The following is a 27,796-nucleotide window of genomic DNA, read 5'->3' as shown; positions in this document are numbered from 1 at the left end:
CATGACAAGTTCCCTCTATTGAGTGTATCTGTGCATCATGAATCGTGGTATGTAGTAAAGGGGGGCCCACTGAGATTCTTTCGCCCAGGGCCCTCAAAAACCTGGAGCCAGCCCTGGAGGAGGACAACAGCAAATAGCCAAAATCAGGAAGCGTATACCCTTGTGTGGGTGTGAAGAGGTGCACTCGATTTGAGTTTGTTATGCTACTATCATTTGGTGGTGTTGAGAAGTCTGACCCTATCATTTTTATAAGAGTCAGCCTGTCAACATTTTCAGTTGACAGGTGGATGCCCTTATCAGTTATAATTCCACCAACAGCACTAAAAAACCCGCTCTGACAAAACGCTAGCGGCAGGGCAGGCCAAGACCTCCAAGTCGTAGAGAGCCAGTTCATGTCACCTGTCCAGCTTGGATTCCTAATAATTATAAGGCACAGAGGATTCACGGAGGACGTTGGTATGGTCAGCAAGGTACTCCCTCAGCATCTTCCCAAACTTTGCACTCCTTGTGAGAGTACCCCGCGCCTCAGGGCCTTTGCAATGGGAGGGCCTGAGAAAACTCTCCCAGAACTTTGACAGTGTTCCACTGCCTCTCCTGGTCTGGAGTTGTGTCTCTCGCGCCTGTACTCCTTGGTTGTCTAACGAACTAGGAACTCTGCCGCCAGAGTTTTCAGATGTGATTTTTTTTAAAATAATTCCACAACAAGGGACTTCTGGTACTGCCCCATTTTAGTAGACCTGCCAATCTCGGGAATAAGCGATACATAGTAACATAGTAACATAGTTAGTAAGGCCATTTGTCCATCCAGTTCAGCCTATATTCCATCATAATAAATACCCAGATCTACGTCCTTCTACAGAACCTAATAATTGTATGATACAATATTGTTCTGCTCCAGGAAGACATCCAGGCCTCTCTTGAACCCCTCGACTAAGTTCGCCATCACCACCTCCTCAGGCAAGCAATTCCAGATTCTCACTGCCCTAACAGTAAAGAATCCTCTTCTATGTTGGTGGAAAAACCTTCTCTCCTCCAGACGCAAAGAATGCCCCCTTGTGCCCGTCACCTTCCTTGGTATAAACAGATCCTCAGCGAGATATTTGTATTGTCCCCTTATATACTTATACATGGTTATTAGATCGCCCCTCAGTCGTCTTTTTTCTAGACTAAATAATCCTAATTTCGCTAATCTATCTGGGTATTGTAGTTCTCCCATCCCCTTTATTAATTTTGTTGCCCTCCTTTGTACTCTCTCTAGTTCCATTATATCCTTCCTGAGCACCGGTGCCCAAAACTGGACACAGTACTCCATGTGTGGTCTAACTAGGGATTTGTACAGAGGCAGTATAATGTTCTCATCATGTGTATCCAGACCTCTTTTAATGCACCCCATGATCCTGTTTGCCTTGGCAGCTGCTGCCTGGCACTGGCTGCTCCAGGTAAGTTTATCATTAACTAGGATCCCCAAGTCCTTCTCCCTGTCAGATTTACCCAGTGGTTTCCCATTCAGTGTGTAATGGTGATATTGATTCCTTCTTCCCATGTGTATAACCTTACATTTATCATTGTTAAACCTCATCTGCCACCTTTCAGCCCAAGTTTCCAACTTATCCAGATCCATCTGTAGCAGAATACTATCTTCTCTTGTATTAACTGCTTTACATAGTTTTGTATCATCTGCAAATATCGATATTTTACTGTGTAAACCTTCTACCAGATCATTAATGAATATGTTGAAGAGAACAGGTCCCAATACTGACCCCTGCGGTACCCCACTGGTCACAGCGACCCAGTTAGAGACTAAACCATTTATAACCACCCTCTGCTTTCTATCACTAAGCCAGTTACTAACCCATTTACACACATTTTCCCCCAGACCAAGCATTCTCATTTTGTGTACCAACCTCTTGTGCGGCACGGTATCAAACGCTTTGGAAAAATCGAGATATACCACGTCCAATGACTCACCGTGGTCCAGCCTATAGCTTACCTCTTCATAAAAACTGATTAGATTGGTTTGACAGGAGCGATTTCTCATAAACCCATGCTGATATGGAGTTACACAGTTATTCTCATTGAGATAATCCAGAATAACATCCCTCAGAAACCCTTCAAATATTTTACCAACAATAGAGGTTAGACTTACTGGCCTATAATTTCCAGGTTCACTTTTAGAGCCCTTTTTGAATATTGGCACCACATTTGCTATGCGCCAGTCCTGCGGAACAGACCCTGTCACTATAGAGTCCCTAAAAATAAGAAATAATGGTTTATCTATTACATTACTTAGTTCTCTTAGTACTCGTGGGTGTATGCCATCCGGACCCGGAGATTTATCTATTTTAATCTTATTTAGCCGGTTTCGCACCTCTTCTTGGGTTAGATTGGTGTTCCTTAATATAGGGTTTTCATTGTTTCTTGGGATTTCACCTAGCATTTCATTTTCCACCGTGAATACCGTGGAGAAGAAGGTGTTTAATATGTTAGCTTTTTCCTCGTCATAGAAAGTTCTCCTTGTAGTGTGGGTCTAGAAGTATCACCAAACAGTAATGAATGTCACCCAAAATTTTGAGCATGCGAGGGTCACAGGAAAGGTAATAGAAAAAATAGAAATTGGAGGGCACCAGAGGACAATAGTTAAGGGGATCAACTCAAGGCCCAGAAAATAACCATATACACACAGAAAAGACAAGCTAGGGCCATAAAAGGGTGATCACCACACAATAGATACAGCAACCAAAAGTTTTTATTGAGTGCAAAAACATGCAACAAACACATTTAAAAACATTTAAAAGTCACAAAGTTGACTAAGCAACTATACTTATAACCCATGATGAGATGATACCCATAACATAATGACACTCATAGTAAGAACCTGTATATATCAACAGATGCAGGATACAAACAGCACACCATATAAATAATGGATAACTAATGTAGGTGAACAATGGTCAAATATATTGCTAAGTCCATTAAATGTGTATTATGGCATGTAGTACAAATAGCCCAGTGTCTTGCCAAGCGGTAATCCCTGACAAGTAGCTCAGGCAGCAATAGAAAAATGCTATGTCTACATAGAAGAAAGGTGTCTGTGCGTAATAAATTGCAGGATAGCTAACTAAATGCAATAACTCTCCAAATGCTGTCAGATCACGTGAGATCAGCACCTGAAAAAACCCCCAAAAGGCCTCACATGTGTGTGTCCCCATGTAGGGGCTATGAAAATGCCCAGGGGACTGTGAGCCTGTTGAGAATGTAATGTGCAAGTGGTCTATGGCAAAAATAAACATAAGTACTTGGTTTGTGAACTGGTCAAAAGTATGTTGAAAAGAGCAAAATTTATATACAGACCAGCAGACCACTCCAAAAATTTGGTGCCCTAAGATCCCAAGAGTATACTTGATAGGTCAATCCATGCAAGTAAACTCCTGCAGAAAGAGTGTCATGGAGCTGGGACAAAAAGCCCGACGTGTGTCGCCACTCTTGGTGGCTTTGTCAGGGGTGGGTGAATCACATCACACAATTTATATCAAATCTAATTAGCAATATTAACCGAAGCCGTGCGGCTTACCAGAGACGCGCAGAGAATCAGAGCAGGAAGCAGGTAACGCTGAAGCACCGGAAATCAGACGGAGTATGAAGCGCATGCGCCAGGTAGTGTGAATACTGCGCAATTCAGGGAGATAAACCTAGTTTTACTGCACAGGCGCCGAACAAACTATGACGTGTGCGCACTCTGCATCCAGATAACGGCAGAATAAATCCGGCATGAGGGCTGCCATAGCAACCGAACTTGCTAAATGGCAGATAAGCTGCACAAGCCCACGAAACATGTATATTTTGCTGCACAGGCGCCATACATATATCAACCTATGCACATAGCAAAGTAGGCCAGGAAAACCCCACAGTAATCCACACAGCAGCAACATACAGTATTCACCATAACAAATAGCAAATAAGTTAAATAGATAAGATGTTAAGTTAGCATATAAATGATACTTTAAAGAAAAACAGGATATATGTAAACTCTCGAATACTGAAAGCCATGTTACAAAGCAGTACCAAATAAAAAAGAACAGAACAGCAGTGCACAGTCCTTAAGCATAATTGCACTATCAGACAGTAAATACGTACATCAATGAGAAGCGGTTATGTGAAAACATATCACTTAATGCATAAAGCATATAACCCGAAAAATATACACATATCATGTGTTTAATGATGTACAATAATCAAAAACGCTACCCAATTAAGTGTGCTGTTTGCGTTATACATGTACTATAATTTATGATCAGTACATAGAGAATATATATATCGCTTCCACTACCGATGGATACAGAACAATTCTGCACAATGCCGTTAAAGTAACTTTGTCCGGTCTTTCATAGGGAAAAAAAAATCCCACAATATTAAATCAAATCTGTTTATAGAAACCAGTAAATAGTAACTCTTCATTTAGTCCTGAAGGGGTCAGACTTTGTAAGTTGAAAATCCATTTGGACTCACATTTAAGAAATTCTGGGGTGATATTACCACCTCTGATGTTGGAAAGTAAAGGGTGAAGTCCCACGATCTTAGTTCCAGTAATACTGGAATTATGTTCACTCGGATAATGTGCAGCCCCTGGAGTTAAGGTTTTACCCTTCTTTATATCCTTTTTAGCTGTGGCAATGTTGGAGAAGTGTTGATGAGTCCGCTTTCTTAATTCTTGCGTGGTTTGACCCATGTATATTTTTGAACAAGGACAAATTAGTGCATAAACTAAATTACGTGTCTTGCAGTTGCAGTAAGCCTTAAGATGGATCTTGAATGGGAAGACAGGAAGGATGACAGTATCCACCACCAACAATAAACTGACATACAGTTCATCCCCCACATGGAAAAGTACTTATGTTTATTTTTGCCATAGACCACTTGCATATTACATTCTCAACAGGCTCACAGTCCCTTGGGCATTTTCATAGCCCTTACATGGGACACACATGTGAGACCTTTTTGGGTTTTTTTTCAGGTGCTGATCTCACATGGTCTGATAACTAGAGTTGAGCGACCTTGACCTTTTTAGAGTCGAGCCGGGTTTCACGAAACCCGACTATCTCAAAAGTCGGGTCGAGTGAAATCGGCCGATTATGACGTAAAGTCGGGATCGACCGAAACACGAAACCCAATGCAAGTCAATGGGGCAGCATAGTCGGCAGTGAGTGGGGGCCAGGAAAACACCTAGAGTGCCCATTTTAATGTCAAAACCATCCATTCTTCTTAATGAAGCTTGTCAAGCGTAATTTACCTTATAATAATTGGAAGGCATTTGAAATTGGGGGTCATTTGGCTAAAGTTGTGGTGGGTAGGGCTGGTTCAAGTAATTAGTGTGCCCAGGAAATCTGGACCACGTCACGGCAGTGGAGCAGGGAGAGGTAAGTATTTCAACTTTGCAAGTGCTGTGAACCTGAGCAAGCAGGGGGGGCCCACTCGTTGGCATTGGCACTGGCACAGGGCCCCTCAAAGTACAGCGGTGTGTTTGCACGGCGGGGGCGCCTCCCACCGGCAGCAACACTTTTGCGTACTATGAGAGGCCCTGTGCCAGTGACGTCGCCAACTAGTATTCCTCCCCCCCACCTGATGAAGGAACCTGCACTTTCATCTGCACCTTCCTCTTTGTCCCCGTGTAAGGTGGTATGGTATGCGGGAAGAGCAACCTGACTTTCAGCAGGGTCACAATGTTGTTGTGTAGCGTGCACGGGGAATGTTGCGTTATGGGTCAATGTACCAGCAGACTCATCTATCACTGGCTGGGCAATGGGCAGGATGAGGAGGAAACACAGATATAGGCCCAAATAATAAAGTGGGCTAAATGCAGTTCAAAATTGGTAACACAGGAATAACCAGGGGGCATTGCAGTGGAGGACAACTGGAATGAGAGGCTGACACAGAGAGTAGGCCCAAATCAGTAAGTAGTCGAAATGCAGTTCAAAATTGGCAACCGTAGTAAACAGGCGGCACAGCTTTGTTCAGTGGAGGAGAACAGCAAGGAGTGGCAGACACCGATAGTAGGCCCCAACCCAACTAGTAGGCCAAATGCAGTCTAACATTAACAACTACTTAACGAGCGCCTGAAAACGGAATTTCAGGACAGGAAACCAGGAGAACAGCAAGGAGCGGCAGACACTGTTAGTAGGCCCCAAACCAACTAGTACGCCAAATGCAGTTGTTCCATTTAACCACAATTTAACGAGAGCCTGAAGATAGAAGCTCAGGAAAGGCAACCTGGAGAACACCTTGGAGTGGAACACACCATCTCTCTCCACCCCATACCCATTTTGTAGGCCTAATGCTGTGTAGTTTTCTACAACTACTAAACGAGAGTCGGAAGATCGAAGCAATGGCGAGGAAACCTGGAGAACACCTTGGAGTGTAACACACCATCTCTCTCCACCCCATACCCATTTTGTAGGCCTAATGCTGTGTAGTTTTCTACAACTACTAAACGAGAGTCGGAAGACCGAAGCAATGGCAAGGCAACCTGGGGAACACCTTGGAGTATAACACACCATCTCTCTCCACCCGATACCCATTTTGTAGGCCTAATGCAGTGTAGTTTTCTACAACTACTAAACGAGAGTCGGAAGACCGAAGCAATGGCAAGGCAACCTGGGGAACACCTTGGAGTGTAACACACCATCTCTCTCCACCCGATACCCATTTTGTAGGCCTAATGCAGTGTAGTTTTCTACAACTACTAAACGAGAGTCGGAAGATCGAAGCAATGGCGAGGAAACCTGGAGAACACCTTGGAGTGTAACACACCATCTCTCTCCACCCCATACCCATTTTGTAGGCCTAATGCTGTGTAGTTTTCTACAACTACTAAACGAGAGTTGGAAGACCGAAGCAGTGGCAAGGCAACCTGGGGAACACCTTGGAGTGTAACACACCATCTCTCTCCACCCGATACCCATTTTGTAGGCCTAATGCAGTGTAGTTTTCTACAACTACTAAACGAGAGTCGGAAGACCGAAGCAATGGCAAGGCAACCTGGGGAACACTTTGGAGTGTAACACACCATCTCTCTCCACCCGATACCCATTTTGTAGGCCTAATGCAGTGTAGTTTTCTACAACTACTAAACGAGAGTCGGAAGATCGAAGCAATGGCGAGGAAACCTGGAGAACACCTTGGAGTGTAACACACCATCTCTCTCCACCCCATACCCATTTTGTAGACCTAATGCTGTGTAGTTTTCTACAACTACTAAACGAGAGTCGGAAGACCGAAGCAATGGCAAGGCAACCTGGGGAACACCTTGGAGTGTAACACACCATCTCTCTCCACCCGATACCCATTTTGTAGGCCTAATGCAGTATAGTTTTCTACAACTACTAAACGAGAGTCGGAAGACCGAAGCAATGGCAAGGCAACCTGGGGAACACCTTGGAGTGTAACACACCATCTCTCTCCACCCGATACCCATTTTGTAGGCCTAATGCAGTGTAGTTTTCTACAACTACTAAACGAGAGTCGGAAGATCGAAGCAATGGCGAGGAAACCTGGAGAACACCTTGGAGTGTAACACACCATCTCTCTCCACCCCATACCCATTTTGTAGGCCTAATGCTGTGTACTTTTCTACAACTACTAAACGAGAGTCGGAAGACCGAAGCAATGGTAAGGCAACCTGGGGAACACCTTGGAGTGTAACACACCATCTCTCTCCACCCGATACCCATTTTGTAGGCCTAATGCAGTGTAGTTTTCTACAACTACTAAACGAGAGTCGGAAGACCAAAGCAATGGTAAGGCAACCTGGGGAACACCTTGGAGTGTAACACACCATCTCTCTCCACCCGATACCCATTTTGTAGGCCTAATGCAGTGTAGTTTTCTACAACTACTAAACGAGAGTCGGAAGACCGAAGCAATGGCAAGGCAACCTGGGGAACACCTTGGAGTGTAACACACCATCTCTCTCCACCCCATACCCATTTTGTAGGCCTAATGCTGTGTAGTTTTCTACAACTACTAAACGAGAGTCGGAAGACCGAAGCAATGGCAAGGCAACCTGGGGAACACCTTTGAGTGTAACACACCATCTCTCTCCACCCGATACCCATTTTGTAGGCCTAATGCAGTGTAGTTTTCTACAACTACTAAACGAGAGTCGGAAGATCGAAGCAATGGCGAGGAAACCTGGAGAACACCTTGGAGTGTAACACACCATCTCTCTCCACCCCATACCCATTTTGTAGGCCTAATGCTGTGTAGTTTTCTACAACTACTAAGCGAGAGTCGGAAGACCGAAGCAATGGCAAGGCAACCTGGGGAACACCTTGGAGTGTAACACACCATCTCTCTCCACCCGATACCCATTTTGTAGGCCTAATGCAGTGTAGTTTTCTACAACTACTAAACGAGAGTCGGAAGACCGAAGCAATGGCAAGGCAACCTGGGGAACACCTTGGAGTGTAACACACCATCTCTCTCCACCCGATACCCATTTTGTAGGCCTAATGCAGTGTAGTTTTCTACAACTACTAAACGAGAGTCGGAAGACCGAAGCAATGGCAAGGCAACCTGGGGAACACCTTGGAGTGTAACACACCATCTCTCTCCACCCGATACCCATTTTGTAGGCCTAATGCAGTGTAGTTTTCTACAACTACTAAACGAGAGTCGGAAGATCGAAGCAATGGCGAGGAAACCTGGAGAACACCTTGGAGTGTAACACACCCTCTCTCTACACCACGGAGGGGCTGATTCTTAGGAAGGAAGGCTGTCGGAAAGAAGCAGGGCGCGTCCGAGGGTGATTATATTCTTATTAGGTATATACTCACCCTCGGACGCGCCCTGCTTCTTTATTTGTAATGAATGTTTATTTGCAATGTGGTTTTGACTTACTCTATTTTTTGGTAAATAATGATTTTATTATTTTCATTGTTTTGCATCATCTTGGCAATAATATAAAGAAGACGCGACAGGACAACACTCGGTGGATGCCATATCTGTGTTTTAAATTGAAAAAAACTTTCAGTTAACTACTTGCAGGAGAAAGTTATTGTAGCTGGTGGCCATTTTTAGTACTGTACCAGATTTTTGTTGTATGTGTTTGTTTTTAATGTTAAAATGTCTGCATTTGATATCTCTCCAGTATTTTCTTTTTTATAAGCAAAATACTTATTTTTATATTTTCTGAGGGGTACACGGGCAGCAGTAGACAGGTCAGTGGAGGCCTAGTGGAAGGAGGGACCGCAGACAGGCTTCGAAGCCCTAACATAATAAATTGGGCTGGCTGTAGGCAATTTAAAATTGGTTCCAGGGGAACCCGGGCAGCAGTAGACAGGTCAGTGGAGGCCTAGTGGAAGGAGGGACCGCAGACAGGCTTCGAAGCCCTAACATAATAAATTGGGCTGGCTGTAGGCAATTTAAAATTGGTTCCAGGGGAACCTGGGCAGCAGTAGACAGGTCAGTGGAGGCCTAGTGGAAGGAGGGACCGCAGACAGGCTTCGAAGCCCTAACATAATAAATTGGCCTGGCTGTAGGCAATTTACAATTGGTCCCAGGGGAACACGGGCGGCAGTAGACAGGTCAGTGGAGGCCTAGTGGAAGGAGGGACCGCAGACAGGCTTCGAAGCCCTAACATAATAAATTGGGCTGGCTGTAGGCAATTTAAAATTGGTTCCAGGGGAACACGGGCGGCAGTAGACAGGTCAGTGGAGGCCTAGTGGAAGGAGGGACCGCAGACAGGCTTCGAAGCCCTAACATAATAAATTGGGCTGGCTGTAGGCAATTTAAAATTGGTTCCAGGGGAACCCGGGCAGCAGTAGACAGGTCAGTGGAGGCCTAGTGGAAGGAGGGACCGCAGACAGGCTTCGAAGCCCTAACATAATAAATTGGGCTGGCTGTAGGCAATTTAAAATTGGTTCCAGGGGAACCCGGGCAGCAGTAGACAGGTCAGTGGAGGCCTAGTGGAAGGAGGGACCGCAGACAGGCTTCGAAGCCCTAACATAATAAATTGGGCTGGCTGTAGGCAATTTAAAATTGGTTCCAGGGGAACCCGGGCAGCAGTAGACAGGTCAGTGGAGGCCTAGTGGAAGGAGGGACCGCAGACAGGCTTCGAAGGCCTAACATAAGAAAAATGTCAATACAATGGTATTGACAGTGCCAGGCATTGAAGGATGTCAGCGCATAGACTAAACATTGGTGGAGCTGTGAGAGAAAATTTTGCTAGTGGTAGAGCACTGTTTGACCTGGGGGGGGGGACTGTCTTGTGGCCGGCGGTACAGGCCCAGGGCCCCTCATATTACAACGGTGTGTCTGACGTTGGGTGCGCACCACCACCGCCAGACACTTTATTGTACTATGAGGGACTTAGTGGCAGTGCCGTCGACCAAAAGCGGGCACACCCACCTCTTCAGACAAACAGTACTCTCACGGGTGCTGGCGCCAAGTGGCGATACCACGGCCCCGTGTGGGGACTTTGGCCATTTAGGGAGGTGTTAACATGTCAGATGCTGGACAATCAGGTGCTGCAAATTACGAGATTGGAAAAGTCGTTCAGAATAGTCCACAGGCAAGACCTTTACATAGGAAAGCTAGGTGTCAGCCGGGCAAGGTGGGGCAAAAGATTTCGAAATCCAGTTGTGGTTCATTTTAATGAAGGTTAGATCATCTACATTTTGGGTAGCCAGACGAGTCCTTTTTTCTGTTAGTATTGAACCTGCAGCACTGAATACTCTTTCTGATAGGACACTAGCTGCCGGGCAAGCAAGCTCCTGCAATGCATATTCTGCCAATTCTGGCCAGGTGTCTAATTTTGATGCCCAGTAATCAAATGGGAATGACGGTTGAGGGAGAACGTCGATAAGGGATGAAAAATAGTTAGTAACCATACTGGACAAATGTTGTCTCCTGTCACTTTGAATTGATGCTGCAGTACCTGTCCTGTCTGCGGTCATAGCAAAATCACTCCACAACCTGGTCAGAAAACCCCTCTGGCCAACGACACTTCTGATTTCTGCCCCTCTAACACCTCTGGTCTGCTGGCCCCTGCAGCTCGTGTTAGAACGATCACGGGCGCTGTGTGCAGGGAATGCCAGAAGCAAACGGTCAACAAGAGTTGATTGTTTGGTTGCTAATATTAGTTCCAAGTTCTCATGTGGCATTATATTTTGCAATTTGCCTTTATAGCGAGGATCAAGGAGGCAGGCCAACCAGTAATCGTCATTGTTCATCATTTTTGTTATGCGTGTGTCCCTTTTGAGGATACGTAAGGCATAATCCGCCATGTGGGCCAGAGTTCCAGTTCTCAAATCTGTGGTTGTGCTTGGTTGAGGGGCAGTTTCAGGCAAATCCACGTCACTTGTGTCCCTCCAAAAACCAGAACCCGGCCTTGCCGCGCCAACAATTTCCACTGGCCCCGGAAAAGCTTCCTCATTAAAAATATAATCATCCCCATCATCCTCCTCGTCCTCCTCCTCCTCTTCGCCCGCTACCTCGTCCTGTACACTGCCCTGGCCAGACAATGGCTGACTGTCATCAAGGCTTTCCTCTTCCTCAGCTGCAGACGCCTGATCCTTTATGTGCGTCAAACTTTGCATCAGCAGACGCATTAGGGGGATGCTCATGCTTATTATGGCGTTGTCTGCACTAACCAGCCGTGTGCATTCCTCAAAACACTGAAGGACTTGACACATATCTTGAATCTTCGACCACTGCACACCTGACAACTCCATGTCTGCCATCCTACTGCCTGCCCGTGTATGTGTATCCTCCCACAAAAACATAACAGCCCGCCTCTGTTCACACAGTCTCTGAAGCATGTGCAGTGTTGAGTTCCACCTTGTTGCAACGTCTATGATTAGGCGATGCTGGGGAAGGTTCAAAGAACGCTGATAGGTCTGCATACGGCTGGAGTGTACGGGCGAACGGCGGATATGTGAGCAAAGTCCACGCACTTTGAGGAGCAGGTCGGGTAACCCCGGATAACTTTTCAGGAAGCACTGCACCACCAGGTTTAAGGTGTGAGCCAGGCAAGGAATGTGTTTCAGTTGGGAAATGGAGATGGCAGCCATGAAATTCCTTCCGTTATCACTCACTACCTTGCCTGCCTCAAGATCTACAGTGCCCAGCCACGACTGCGTTTCTTTCTGCAAGAACTCGGACAGAACTTCAGCGGTGTGTCTGTTGTCGCCCAAACACTTCATAGCCAATACAGCCTGCTGACGTTTGCCAGTAGCTGCCCCATAATGAGAGACCTGGTGTGCAACAGTGGCAGCTGCGGATGCAGTGGTTGTGCGACTGCGGTCTGTGGACGAGGTCTCGCTTCTGCAGGAGGACGAGGAGGAGGGGGTGCGAATGGCTACAGCCAACTGTTTCCTAGACCGTGGGCTAGGCAGAACTGTCCCAAACTTGCTGTCCCCTGTGGACCCTGCATCCACCACATTTACCCAGTGTGCCGTGATGGACACGTAACGTCCCTGGCCATGCCTACTGGTCCATGCATCTGTTGTCAGGTGCACCTTTGTGCTCACAGATTGCCTGAGTGCATGGACGATGCGCTCTTTAACATGCTGGTGGAGGGCTGGGATGGCTTTTCTGGAAAAAAAGTGTCGACTGGGTAGCTCGTAGCGTGGTACAGCGTAGTCCATCAGGGCTTTGAAAGCTTCGCTTTCAACTAACCGGTAGGGCATCATCTCTAACGAGATTAGTCTAGCTATGTGGGCGTTCAAACCCTGTGTACGCGGATGCGAGGCTAAGTACTTCCTTTTTCTAACCATAGTCTCATGTAGGGTGAGCTGGACTGGAGAGCTGGAGATCGTGGAACTAGCGGGGGTGCCGGTGGACATGGCAGACTGAGAGACGGTGGGAGATGGTATTGTTGCCGCCGGTGCCCTAGATGCAGTGTTTCCTACTACGAAACTGGTGATTCCCTGACCCTGACTTCTTTGGCCTGGCAAAGAAACCTGCACAGATACTGCAGGTGGTTCAGAAAATGGTGGCCCTACACTGCCGGAAGGGATGTTGCGTTGATGACTAGCTTCATTGGCCGAGGGTGCTACAACCTTAAGGGACGTTTGGTAGTTAGTCCAAGCTTGCAAATGCATGGTGGTTAAATGTCTATGCATGCAACTTGTATTGAGACTTTTCAGATTCTGCCATCTGCTTAAGGTAGTTGAACATTTTTGACAGATGACTTTGCGCTGATCAATTGGATGTTGTTTAAAAAAATGCCAGACTGCACTCTTTCTAGCATCGAATACCTTTTCAGGCATTGCAGACTGAGCTTTAACCGGATGGCCACGCTGTCCTCCAACAGGTTTTGACTTTGCCATGCGTTTTGGGCAAGATACGGGCCCGGCAGATGGAACCTGTTGCGATGTTGATGCCTGCTGCGGCCCCTCCTCCTCCGCTTCAGAACTGCTGCCGCCTGCACCCTGTTCCCCCAGTGGCTGCCAATCGGGGTCAAGAACTGGGTCATCTATTACCTCTTCTTGTAGCTCGTGTGCAACTTCGTCTGTGTCACCTTGTCGGTCGGTGGTATAGCGTTTGTGATGGGGCAACATAGTCTCATCAGGGTCTGATTCTTGATCAGCACCCTGTGAGGGCAATGTTGTGGTCTGAGTCAAAGGACCAGCATAGTAGTCTGGCTGTGGCTGTGCATCAGTGCACTCCATGTCAGATTCAACTTGTAATGGGCATGGACTGTTAACTGCTTCACTTTCTAAGCCAGGGACGGTATGTGTAAAGAGCTCCATGGAGTAACCCGTTGTGTCGCCTGCTGCATTCTTCTCTGTTGTTGTTTTTGCTGAAGAGGACAAGGAAGCGACTTGTCCCTGACCGTGAACATCCACTAACGACGCGCTGCTTTTACTTTTACCAGTTTCACGAGAGGAGGCAAAAGAGCTAGAGGCTGAGTCAGCAAGATAAGCCAAAACTTGCTCTTGCTGCTCCGGCTTTAAAAGCGGTTTTCCTACTCCCAGAAAAGGGAGCGTTCGAGGCCTTGTGTAGCCAGACGACGAACCTGGCTCCACAGCTCCAGACTTAGGTGCAATATTTTTTTTCCCACGACCACCTGATGCTCCACCACTACCACTACCCTCATTACCAGCTGACAATGAACGCCCCCGGCCACGACCTCTTCCACCAGACTTCCTCATTGTTTTAAAAACGTTACCAAACTAACGGTATTTGTTGCAGTCACACAACTTACACGGTGAGCTATAACTTCAGTATGATTTAGCTACCCCTTTACAGGTGGGTGAGACCACAACGAAAATCAGGCACAATGTTACACACTCTGTTGTTGGTGGCAACAAATGAGAGAGATGCCACACACGCAGGACTGTCACTGAAGTGCAAATGTAAATATTAATCTCCCACTGATTTGTGTTTTTTTTTTTTTAAAAGGAGACTTTAGAAAAAAAAAAAAAAAATTATTTTTTAAGGAAGAATTTATAAACCAAATAAAATGAAATGATTTTTTCAGGGAGAATTTAGAAAACAAATAAAACATAAAATAGCCTTTCTAGGGCCCAGTGAGTGAGAGAGGACGCACACAGGAGTCAGGAGTGGCACACAAGCCCAGAGGCCAATATTTATCTTCCACTGATTGATTTAGTGATTTTTTCAGGTAGATTTTGGAACCCAAATCAAGCAAAAAAATTAATAGGCTTTCTATGGCCCACAATTGGAGAGAGAGAGATGGCACACCCAGGAGTCAAGACTGGCACACAAGCAGAAAGGGCAATATTAATCTCCCACTGATTTGATTTTTTTTTTTTTTCAGGGAGACTTTAGAAAAAAAAAATACAAAAAAAATGATTTTTTTCAGGAATAATTTAGAAACCAAATAAAATAAAATGATTTTTTCAGGGAGAATTTAGAAAACAAATAAAACAAAACATAGGCTTTCTAGGGCCCACTGAGTGAGAGAGGACGCACACAGGAGTCAGGAGTGGCACACAAGCCCAGAGGCCAATATTGATCTCCCACTGATTGATTTAGTGATTTTTTCAGGTAGATTTTGGAACCCAAATCAAGCAAAAAAATTAATAGGCTTTCTATGGCCCACAATTGGAGATAGAGAGATGGCACACCCAGGAGTCAAGACTGGCACACAAGCAGAAAGGGCAATATTAATCTCCCACTGATTTGTTTTTTTTTTTTTTTTCAGGGAGACTTTAGAAAGAAAAAAAAAATGATTTTTTTCAGGAATAATTTAGAAACCAAATAAAATAAAATGATTTTTTCAGGGAGAATTTAGAAAACAAATAAAACAAAAAATAGGCTTTCTAGGGCCCACTGAGGACGCACACAGGAGTCAGGAGTGGCACACAAGCCCAGAGGCCAATATTTATCTCCCACTGATTGATTTATTGATTTTTTCAGGTAGAATTTAGAACCCAAATCAACCAAAAAAATAAATAGGCTTTCTATGGCCCACTATTTGTGAGAGAGATGGCACGCTCAGGACTGGCACACAAGCCCAGAGGCCAATATTAATCTCCCACTTTTTTTTTTTTTCCAGGGAAAGTTTATAAACCCAATAAAAAAAATAATAAATAGGCTTTCTATGGCCCACTATCTGAGAGAGAGAGATGGCACGCTTAGGACTGGCACACAAGCCCAAAGGCCAATATTAATCTCCCACTGATTGATTTATTGATTTTTTCAGGTAGATTTTGGAACCCAAATCAAGCAAAAAAATAAATAGGCTTTCTATGGCCCACTGAGAGATGGCACACACAGGAGTAAGGAGTGGCACACAAGCCCTGAGGCCAATATTTTTCTCCCACTGATTGATGTAGTGATTTTTTCAGGTAGATTTTAGAACCCAAATCAAGCAAAAAAATAAATAGGCTTTCTATGGCCCACTGAGTGAGAGATGACACAGACAGGGATGGCACTCTAGCAGAAATGCCAATCTTAATCTCCCACAAAAAAAAAAAAAAAAAAAAAAGGAACTGTCCTTCAATTACTATCTCCCTGCAGTAATCTCAGCCAGGTATGGCAGGCAGCAATAAGGAGTGGACTGATGCACAAATTAAATAAAAAGTGTGGACAAACAAACAAGATAGCTGTGCAGAAAGGAAGGAACAAGAGGATTTGTGCTTTGAAAAAAGCAGTTGGTTTGCACAGCGGCGTACACACAGCAATGCAGCTATCAGGGAGCCTTCTAGGGCAGCCCAATGAGCTACAGCGCTGAGGGGAAAAAAAAAATAAAAAATGTAGCTTCCACTGTCCCTGCACACCGAAGGTGGTGTTGGGCAGTGGAAATCGCTACAGCACAAGCGGTTTGGTGGTTAATGGACCCTGCCTAACGCTATCCCTGCTTCTGACGAAGCGGCAGCAACCTCTCCCTAGGCTCAGATCAGCAGCAGTAACATGGCGGTCGGCGGGAACGCCCCTTTATAGCCCCTGTGACGCCGCGGACAGCAAGCCAATCACTGCAATGCCCTTCTCTAAGATGGTGGGGACCAGGACCTATGTCATCACGCTGCCCACACTCTGCGTTTACCTTCATTGGCTGAGAAATGGCGCTTTTCGCGTCATTGAAACGTGACTTTGGCGCGAAAGTCGCGTACCGCATGGCCGACCCCGCACAGGGGTCGGATCGGGTTTCATGAAACCCGACTTTGTCAAAAGTCGGCGACTTTTGAAAATGTTCGACCCATTTCGCTCAACCCTACTGATAACATTTGGAGAGTTATTGCATTTGGTTATCCTGCAATTTATTATGCACAGACACCTTTTTCCTAGATGGACATAGCATTTTTCTATCGCTGCCTGGACTACTTGTCAAGGATTACCACCTGGCAAGACACTGGGCTATGTGTACTACATGCCATAATACACATTTAATGGACTTAGCCCTATTTTGCCATTGCCCACTGTCACGATTCCCCTGACCGCTGTCACCAATTGGTCAGGATTCACACCGTGACCGTCACCCCTACGTCACGGATTGAGGTGACTTTAGGCCAACAGACGGCTATCACATGTGCAGGGGGGCTTATCTTAGTTATCCCTCCACTCCACGATGTGATGAAAAACCACACACAAGGCTATTGACCTCTTAGTTTACAGCAGGGGCTTATTTTAGGTATCCCACTGCTTTTCTATATACCACGAACTGCAGGGATTTATGTATATCCCGCTTACAGTTCCACTTAACACTTGCAGCTCTCTGGCGCTCCCCTTACTCTCAGGTCAGATTAGGTACTGCACCTAGGGTAATTAGTCGCCAGACAGGCTGCCTGCTATGTACTGGCTATTGGGCACGCTGCAGCGACGCGATAAACTACTCCCACTCAGGCAGGAACAATAATTATCAACCCCGCAGCCGCTTCAGCATCACCCAAAAGTCTGCACACTATCGGTATCACTGCCACCAGCTTCGATTAAACGGGTCCGAAGCTAACCCAACACAACAGTAGCGTATTTCCCTTCAGAAGACTTAGGGTACGGTTTAGAACAGGAGAACGAACTAATATTAAATATTATATTCCATAAAAATTAGGCAGTGCTTTATCAAAAATATTTTATAAAGATGTTACAAATGAGACAATTGCAAATATGTACACGGGTAATTATAACATAAAGGGAATAAAGGAAAAAAGATAACACTCACATGTTCAAAGCATGGCAGGCACCCAGGCTAGGGCAGTTTTCCATACGTCCCAGCTCATGGGATGTACTCAGCTCTTCCAGGAAAATAGGACAAGAAGAAGCTGGGGATGCCTGCCAGACACTTAAAACCTGAAGGCTGTGACATCACAGAAAGGCTGTCTTATCCAGACCCTCCTCTCTCTACATTCTGAGTACTTCAATCTTAAATTTATCTACTTGCTATAACTTCGCTACAAAACATGTCATAGTCATAACGAACCCATAATTCATCTCGGATTAACGTGAGCATTCTAATGAGATCAAATATGTCCTATCTGGGATACATATTTACCAAGAAAACCCTACTTCTTTACCAGATGGAGTTAGAAGCCCGTGTTTCGGGGGATGGGTCGATACACCGAGTGAGAATACGAATATATATTTTCGTGGTCTTAACGTAAACCTGGTGCATACTATCGTACAAAACCCAAACAAAGAATCTTTCATGAATTTTTGAGCCATTTTTCCAGTTCCAGCTAGTGGAAGATTCTAACCTGGTCGTAAATACCGTTCGGCCATAAAACTTCTCTTCCCCCATACATTGGCAACGCAGCTCTTGGCTGAGTGAAAGGGAAGGAATTTGAAGCTACAAACTGCTGCAGCATCACTCCAAGAAGGGGGGCTTAGCCCACGCAGGCTAGCAAGAAAACTACTTATGATATTTCATACCATATCGTGACACCCACCTACATTAGTTATCCATTATTTATATGGTGTGCTGTTTGTATCCTGCATCTGTTGACTTATACAGGCTATTACTATAAGTGTCATTGTGTTATGGGTATCATTTTATCGTGGGCTATAAGTCTAGTTGCTTAATCACCTGTGTGACTTTTAAATGTTTTTTAATGTGTTTGCTGCATATTTTTGCACTCAATAAAAACTTTTGATTACTGTATCTATTGTGTGGTGATCACCCTTTTATGGCCCTAGCTTCTCTTTTTTGTGTGTATATGGTCACGGGAAAGGTAGCGTAACAAACTCAGGCATGCATGCCAGACTGCTAACAGGCAAGACTTCCATGTCCTCACCAAGAGGATAACTGACCATGCTCTTCCTCCTCCCCTTCCTCATTGTCACCCAATCCACGTTGGGATGAGATGAGGCTGGGCTTTCTGTAATCACCTGTATGGTTTCTTGCTCCATCTCATCGTGCTCCACCTGCAATGCATCCTCTTTGATTGTGAGCAGAGAGCATTTCAGAAAACAGAAAAGAGGGATGGTGGTGCTAATTATGGCATCATCGCTGCTCACCATCTTGGTGGTGTCCTCAAAGTTTTGGAGGATGGTACATATGTCTGACATCCATGTCCACTCCTGAGGTCTTACTGTATGTGTGGAGTCTGAACTGAATATCGATGGCCTTGTTGATGCTGGTAGTCAACAACTGCTCCCTTCTGCTCACAGATCCTTCCCAACTTCTGCATTGTTGAGTTCCAATGCGTGGGGACATCACACACCAATCGGTGAACCGGAAGCTGCAAACACTGCTGAAGCATGGCAAGGGTGGCGGAAGCTGTAGCTGACTTTCTAAAATGGGCACACAGGCGGCATACTTTGACAAACAAATCCGGCAGCTCCAGGTAGGTTTTGAGAAACCGCTGAACCACAAGGTTAAGCATTTGGGCCAGGAATGGTACATGTGTGAGCCCACCTTGCCTCAGAGCTGCCACCAGGTTCTGGCCATTGTCACACAAAACCATACCAGGCTGTAGGTTCAGCGGTATAAGCCAAATATCTGACTGCTCTTTCAGAGCTGCCCACAACTATTCAGCATTGTGCGGTTTGTCACATAAGCAGATTAGCTTCAGCACAGCCTGTTACCGCTTGGCTGATCCAGTGCTGCAGTGCTTCCAACTTGTGACTGATGTGGTCATTTCGGAGATGGAGGCTGAAGAAGAGGAGGATGTGGATGAGGTGCAGGAGCTGTAGACTGTGGGGGCAACCCTGATTGATCTAGGGACTACAATCCTCGGCTCCCGGAGGAAGTGTTCCATCCCAAGGTATGACTGGTTCTCAGCTTCCACTAAGTTAACCCAGATGTACCATCCCTGCCCACAAGAGCTTATCCACATGTCCGTGGTTAGGTGGACTTTCCCAGTAACTGCATTGTTGAGGGCACTGCTAATGTTGTGGAACATGTGTTTGTGTAATGCTGGGATGGCACACTGGGAGAAATAGTGGCGGCTGGGGACCCAGTACCTTGGGACGGCCACCCTGCCATCAGTTTGCGGAAAGTCTCTGTCTCCACGAGCCTAAAAGCCAACATTTTGAGTGCAAGCAGTCGCGAAATGTGTGAATTTAGTAGTGTGGCCTGTGGGGCGTTGGCTGTGTATTTGTGCTTGCATTCCAAGGACTGGGGTATGGACAACTGAATGCCATGCTGGGACAAGGATGTGGATGTGCTTGCTGATGGTGCTAGTTAAGTGTGTACAATGACAGGTGCAGGGCAGGAGGCATCTTCGCATGCACCATGGACAGGGGACAGGGGATTGGCTTGCAAGCACAACAGCAGAAGAAGCAGTGGTGTCACCCGCAGACACTGTTCCTTGACCCTGGGGTTCTGCCTATAAAGTCGGGTGCTTTGCTGCCATGTGCCTGATCATTGCTGGTGGTGGTAAGGCTGGTTGTTTTGCTACCCCTGCTGATGATGGCCTGGCAGGTGGTGCAAATGACCATTTTGGGGTTATCGGCAGTCTTTAAAAAACAACTAGACTCAGGAAGACCTAACAGTTTTACTGGCAACTTCTGTCATATTGGTGTTACAGGAAACAGTTGCCTGCCTTCTGTCTGCAGCCATAACACTGCTTCTTCCTGCCTGTTAGGGTGCTATGCATCACTCCCCCTGTGTACTGCTGTCCTTGCTCTGCATGTCCTCCTGCCAGGTTGGGTCAGTTACTATATCACCCATCACCTCATCTTCCACTTCCGCACCCTGGTCCTCCTCCTGACTTTCTGGCCATTGTGTCTCATCATCATCTACCTCTTGTGACACTTTCCCACCATCGCCTTCTTGTGACCGTGGCTGCTCAAATATTTGGGCATTGTTACATGCAATCTCCTCTTGCCCCGCTTCAAGTGGACCGGGCGAGAGACCCGAATCTATAAATGGAAAAGTGAACAGCTCTTCTGGGTGTCCAAGAGTGGGATCAGTTGTCTCCGGGCACTTGGCATGGTGGGAGAAAAGAGGATCAGGGTGAGGAATATGCGGTCTAGACTCATGGCTACTGAGACGTAATGGTGTGAAAGACAGGGTGGTGGTGGTGGCAAAGTGACTGCAAGCATTGTCCGCTATCCAACCAACAACAATGTGACACTGCTCTGGGTTCAATAGTGGTGTGCTGTGGTCCAAAAGTAATTGGGACAGGAAGGTCAGGCAAAAAGTTTGTTGTGGCACAATTTCAACTTGCCCACGGCCTCTGCATGCACCATTACCATCATGTCCAGTTCCCCATCCCTTGCCACGCGCCTTGCCCATATTAAATAGAGGACAATATTTTCCACTTTCACTACAAACGGCTGAATTTGGAGCGCACTTGTATGTGATCCGTGTGATGGTTGGTAACAATTTTTAACAGCAAACTGGTGTTAATAACTTCGCTAACACGCTGCAACAAAATTTAAATGGAGGCCAGAAATGGCAGAATTTGGAGTGCACTTACATGTGACGGACAAACCACAGTTTTAAATAGATGGATTTTTAGCGCTGTAATATGGAAAGGATCTGGCTGTATTCTGCAGTGCCAACAAGCAAATGGAGCAGAAAAACTTTGTTCTCTGGATTACTTTTTAAGCAAATAATCAGGATTAAGATAAAAAAATTATTCCTGGCCCCTCATACTTTGGGGCTATGTATAGAAATATCTGTAAAAGCAGCAGCAGCAGACAGAACTGTAATGAAGCCTCTTGCTATTTGAACTGCAGTCTGCCTGGCACTGATATCTATGCAACTGGATTAGTCCTCAGAAGGACTGTTAGTAAAGATGGATATGTGTATAATATATTGTGGTATACCTACACTAAGAAACAAGCAAATCTCTCCCTAGCTCAGCAGCACCTCTCCCTACACTGCCTGATTCCGGAGTAGACTGTGACGAGCATGGCGGTGCCAGGTCAGGTATAGACCTGATGACGCTGTGCAGCCAGCCAATCACTGTAATGCCGCAGCCAACATGGCTGCGGCATTACAGTGTGTGGCAGCCAATGCCTGCATGTTCATTGCCTCTAAAAAGCACCAAAAATGCAGGGAGGGGACCCGAGCTCCCGCCGAGCAACCCTGGAAATACTCTGCGAGCTCCGAGTATCTCGAAGCAGTGAGATGGTCGAGCGAGTACCGAGTAGTGGTGAGCATGCTCGCTCATCACTAATCATAAGTAGATTATCACAATTGACAATAAATCTGTTATTAGATTGCAAGTACCGTAAGTACTTTTTTGTAACTATGTTAAATTACATTTTAAATACCTATATAGGCAATCTTATTAACATAATTTTAAGCAAAAACTTTAAACCGAATAATAGATTTTTTCTTTGATATACAATAATTTTTCATACCTTGAAAAGAATGAAGTGGTAAATGTGGAAAGGTATGATGCCCACTACAGACAAGTATGCCATCAAAAATTCCAACTTCTTCCTTTCCATCACATTCTGTTCGAACATCCCACTGGCCCGTGGTGGCAAAATCAGGACGCTTTTTTATGTTGCACACCTTGGTCTGAAAGATTAAAAACAACAAGATTTTTTATGGTTTGTAGTTTTTAATCAGTTACATGCAATTGTAAAGTCAGGTGTCTGGCAGAATAATGATTTTCATTCATTTTCATTAACAAAAAATCATCAAGGCTATAAACTGTTTGTAAAAGAACTGATTTTTTACATGAGTTTTCAAACACTTGCAGTAAAAGTAGTTCTATTAGCCATTTTTGTAATCACTTAGATCTACAAACTTTGCACTAATTAATAGTACATGCATAAGAAATGTTGTAATACATCTTATCAGAGAAATGTCCTTTGTGAACACATCAGTCACTTCTTCTATAGTACATACACAAGTTGCATGCAGAGTGACATGATCACCATCTCGCATGGGGATCACACGGAAATTGTGATGAGATTGTTGATAATTAGTTATAATGGTGTAGAAAGACAATTAATTACCAGTAATGGGATTTTCCAGAACCCATGACAGCACCACACGAGAGAGGTAATTCGCCCATCAAGGACAGGAAACATATTGAATAAAAAAGTGGAACCTCTACACTGCATTAGTTGGGTTATAGAGCATGAGAGGACCTCCAAGACAGTTATATGTACATACACAAATAAAAAAAGACCAGCACATTCTATACACTTATTTGTTTTATTTATCTTACTTATATAACTTCATTAATTCCACAGCGCTTTACATACATTATAATCGCTGTCCCCATTGGTGCTCACAATCTAGATTCCCCATCAGTATGTCTTTGGAATGTGGAGGAAGCCCACGCCAACACGGGGAGAACATACTGTACAAACTCCTTGCAGATGTTCTCCTTGCTAGGATTTGAACCCAGGACCCCGGCAGTGCAAGGCTGCTGGCCATTGAGTCACTGTACTGCCCACTTAAATAATGTACATCAAATCCAGTGATTGGTGTGGGGGATGTGTAGTGGGGGCATATAAGGGTTCTCTCATGGGCTCTGGAAAATTCCCAATACCCATAAGTAATTTAGTCTTTTAATTTCACCCATGACATCACCACTTGAGAGATTTATAAAGAAACCATATCCACCTTAAGGAGGGACAACCATTTATAGAAACCTTTTACCAAAGATTAGATCAGCAGAGGAGGACAAATTTATTCTAATGTCTATAGAAGGCTGAAGGAAAAGACCATGTTGCTGCCTTACATATTTGTTTGGTGGATACCTCCTCCTTGTCTGCCCAAAAGATTGCAACAGCCCTAGTAGAATGAGCTCTTATACTCTGAGACTGACACATGACTAGCGGAATAAGCTTCTCTAATGGCTTCCCTAGTCCACCTCGATAAAGTACCCCTTGAGACCTTAAGACCCTTCCTAGACCTGGAAGGAGACAATGACTGACTCTTTTACGGTCTTGTTGCTAACCTGAATTCAATAAGTCCTCTTAACAGGCAGTTTGTGGAACCTTTCTACCTTTAGGTTCTTAGGATCATCACAAAAGGAGGGAAACAATCTCCTGACTTCTATAAAATTTCATGGCTACTTTTGAAATTGATAAAATACTATGTCGTTTGCGCTATCAACATCCTCTCCACCATATAGAAACAAAGGTAAATATATTTAATAAAAATACCACACAACAATAAACAAGGATCCACCCTAGTCTAGCTGAATCAACAAATTGCTTATGACAGCGTATACTGTATATAAAAAGTCAACCAGGTTCTGGGTATATGATCCGAATAGTCCAAATGTCGCAAAGTTATTAAGAGTCTGATTAGATAAAGTGCATAGTGCTAGCAATTACCTTCTCATAGGCGATATCGTCAGTTACAATTCAGAAGATGCGGTTCCAATCCACCTTCGGGTGTATTGTTTGCGCAGTCCAAAACAAGGAAGGAGTTATCTTCAGGAGTGTAGTCCCCGCCGGTGACATACACCCCCCAGGCTTCCTTACCAATGGTGTGCGAGCAGGGTCAGCACGCGATCAAGACCTGTAATGCAGCAGATGCCAAACAGGACCTTGCGTGACGTAGGTTGTCACGTGACCAGCCAAAGTAAGGAGCGCTGTAAGGACCAATTCCTACGCTTTTCGAAGATCACGGTCTTCTTCATCAGGGATGGTCCATTATAGGTCAGGGCTTTCCTATATACAGTCTATTCATGTGTTAAAATTAAACAGTGGTAGATGAAGGCCAATTAGGTAAATGCAAAAAGCTCAACTTCACTATTTAAACCAATTGGCTTCAATGTGTCCAGGTTAAAGCTCCATTTACTTTCAGCTCTGGACATTTTCTTAATATAATCACCCTTTTGCCAATCTTGTCTTATTATTTCCAAGCCAGTGACTATTGTTCCTTTAGCTCATCCATCATGATGATCTAGATAATGTTTAGATAATGGAGGTCTGCAAAACTTCTTTTTTATATTTCTAAGGTGTTCGCTCAATCTCACATTTAGTGGGTGCTTAGTACGCCCCACATTGCTTTGTTAGCTTTAGTGATTAACACATTCCACAATTGTGACATGGGAAAAAAAATCTCTTGGCCTCCCCCCGTGAAAGAGGTGGATCCTACTTTTTGGTTATAAATAGGTATTGAATGAGCTATTACATTTCCCAGATTATGACTTTTTCTGAAAATAATTCTGGGATTGGGTGGTATCTGATCCCAATTATTTTATCCCCTTTCAATAAATCCCAATGTTTCCCCAGCCGCAATGCTCCTCTGCACTGACGAGGGGCAGTACCCCGAAACACAGTGTCTGCAAATTGAGATTCTGGTTTGGCTATTATCCTAAGTCATGTGACAAGGCTCATTAAAGGGTCGACATTGACTGTTAGGATTGCTACTTCCAATAGGTGGCACTAGAGTTCTAGTCCTCTTCCTCTCTGAAGAGACAATTTGCATATTTCCCAGAGGAGCATTGTGGCTTTAAGTCTCCTCACCTTGACATGCTTATCACGTCACTCTCCGCAAGGAGAAACGATACTTCTTGGATCCCGGTCAGACGCCTCTCAATCAGCCAAACCAGATCTCCACTTTGCACTGACGAGGGGCAGTACCCCGAAACACAGTGTCTGCAAATTGAGATTCTGGTTTGGCTATTAACCTAAGTCGTGTGACAAGGCTCATTAAAGGGTCGACATTGACTGTTAGGATTGCTACTTCCAAAGGTGGCACTAGAGTTCTAGTCCTCTTCCTCTCTGAAGAGACAATTTGCTTTATAGCATTTAAAAATGTGTCACTATCAAGTCTGTCTGATTTTTCATGGGGACAGAAGGATTTGCAAAAGCCTAGATCCATAGAAAATCTGAGGTTAATTCTTCAAGATGTTTTGGAACAACCTCCTTGCCAAGATCCTTAAACTGTGTGTTTGGTGTCGAGTTCCCACCGCTGCCCAGGGGGAATCTCGAATCCATGTCCCCTGCTGTCTCCCATTCTTCTCCAGCCACAGTGGAGCCTGCTCAGCAGAGATGTCGGTCCCAGCGTCTGGCTCAGGCACATACTGTGTGCTTGGTAGCTGCTGCCCTTCCAGGTCCAGCAATTGTAACCAGCACTGATCAGCGGCGAGCAGGCGTTTCATGGACTAAGTCCTGCTTTTCCCATTCTGAGCATACCCACGGGATGACCTCCCATTGGAGGTTGGGGTCACACGCTCAGGTTCTGTAGCAGTGCAGTGCCCCAGAGACCTGGTCATTGCAGTATGACGCTCTGCCACTAAGGGGAGTGATGGTACATCTAATGGCACTAAAGGAGTTCTCCTGACCAGGTATCACCAGAACACTTTACACTTCACACTCCGGCCACTAGGGGGAGCAAAAGGCTTTATTTATTGGGCCACTCCTCACACTGGTAAAACTAGGGGTCGGGGAGGAAGTTAGTTAGAAGCTGACTGGGTTGGATTCGGGCAATATCCCGTGGCAGAGGGTTTGCAGGGAGAAGACACAGGGGGGTCCCTGTCAGGCGTGGGAACCTGGCAGGTGCCTAGCGAACAGAACAGAACGTAACGGAACCGCGCCTGCACACCCCGCAGCAGTATCCAAGAGAGAGACATGAAGGGAAGGATATTGTGGAACAGTGTAAACGAGATCAAGCACAAAGGAGTACCAGTAGGAGTCGTGCCGTGAGACCGAGGCAACATCCTACTGAGGCGCGTAGCCGGTGGCCGGAACACGGCGGGAGTAACTGACTCTAGGCCTTACTCCGAACTCCGCAGGACAGTTAATTATAGGTTGGCTGTCTCACCTAAACACCTACGAAGACATAGGGGCAACAGTGGGAGAGGGGCGTCTCTAGGGTCCCGGAAGACCTCCAGGCCTTCCCGTCATACGGGTGCATCATAGCCATAACATACTTGGGGGACGTTGAACTAGAAAGATCTGGAACCAAAGAAAGAGAGAGCTGTAGAGAACGAACGAACGAGAGCAGCAGTTGTGAGGACTATTCCAAATGCTCAGCAGGGTAGGACTACAACACACAGGCGCTAGTGGTAGGCAATGATTTCCATCTGCGAAGGAAACTCTGGATGTGCCCATCGGACCGGCCGGTCTCCGATAGCCCTGTTAAACATGCTCTGGATTGTGGATCCTGAAGCCTTCAGTAAAGAGGTAAAGAGACTGCAACGCTGCATCCTCGTTATTGACTGCACCCTACACCATTACCATCTACCTTACTGGGAAGCCCTGGGGACATACTTCACCTGTGGGAAGGTATACCATCCAGCTGCCATTCCATCACCCCAGCAGACCCCACAGCAGCGTCGGTCACCCTGACCAAACACCACAGGTGGCGTCACGAACCCCTGACAGACTGCACCACTTTTATTGGACGCCCCTTAGCAGGGTCGCGGACCGGGTCTAGCCACCGTGACAGCCTCCGAACCGAACCAGAGAGGCCCGGTACCGAGAACTCGTGGCCCTGTGTCTGGGGGCGCTCCAGCAGCTCCTATTGGACCATTAGGAAGGTCCTTGAGAGCTACAACTATAAAAGGTTTGCATGGCCTCACGGCCATGCGCTAGTATAAACTTGATAACGTGTGTGTGTAGATGAATGACTGTCAATGGATGAAAGCTCCTTAATCATGTTGTTGACAGCTCGCGAATTGTGGAAGCTACCTAGTGCCCGACAGTGCTACCTGCACACCTAGCACACGTTACAGTGCCATTTTGCAGTGCCCGTCTGTACGACACCGTGCGCAATCTGTGCGCTTTCCAGACAGCCTGTCAGTGTAGGGTGGGAATTCCCGCTTGGACTCTGCATCTGACTCGGGGCATCCTCAGGCGCGGGCTCAAAAGCCACCGAGGGTCAGAGCGAGTCCAATCACCAATTTAGTGGGGGTGATTCATAGGGATCCCACTAGTGTCTTTGCAGCTGCACCCTGAGACTTCTAACAGGGAGCAGCGTATTTTGGCGACTCTGTGAAGCAACAGAGTTCGCTTCCATTCA

General features: G+C 45.7%; 1 protein-coding gene across 1 annotated transcript in view; it reads right to left on the bottom strand.

Moving 5' to 3' along the window:
• Nucleotides 1–27,796, bottom strand: part of LOC138647890 (flavin-containing monooxygenase 5-like) — a 170,202-nt gene that overhangs the window by 120,916 nt on the left and 21,490 nt on the right. Inside the window, exon 3 of the mRNA XM_069737227.1 lies at nucleotides 22,216–22,378. Within this exon, the coding sequence (XP_069593328.1) occupies nucleotides 22,216–22,378 (163 nt within the window). The remainder of the gene's footprint in view (nucleotides 1–22,215; nucleotides 22,379–27,796) is intronic.

This window comes from Ranitomeya imitator, chromosome 8 (genome assembly GCF_032444005.1).
Source record: "Ranitomeya imitator isolate aRanImi1 chromosome 8, aRanImi1.pri, whole genome shotgun sequence".
In the NCBI taxonomy this organism is placed as follows: domain Eukaryota; kingdom Metazoa; phylum Chordata; class Amphibia; order Anura; family Dendrobatidae; genus Ranitomeya; species Ranitomeya imitator.
This window is presented reverse-complemented; position numbering and strand designations above follow the sequence as displayed.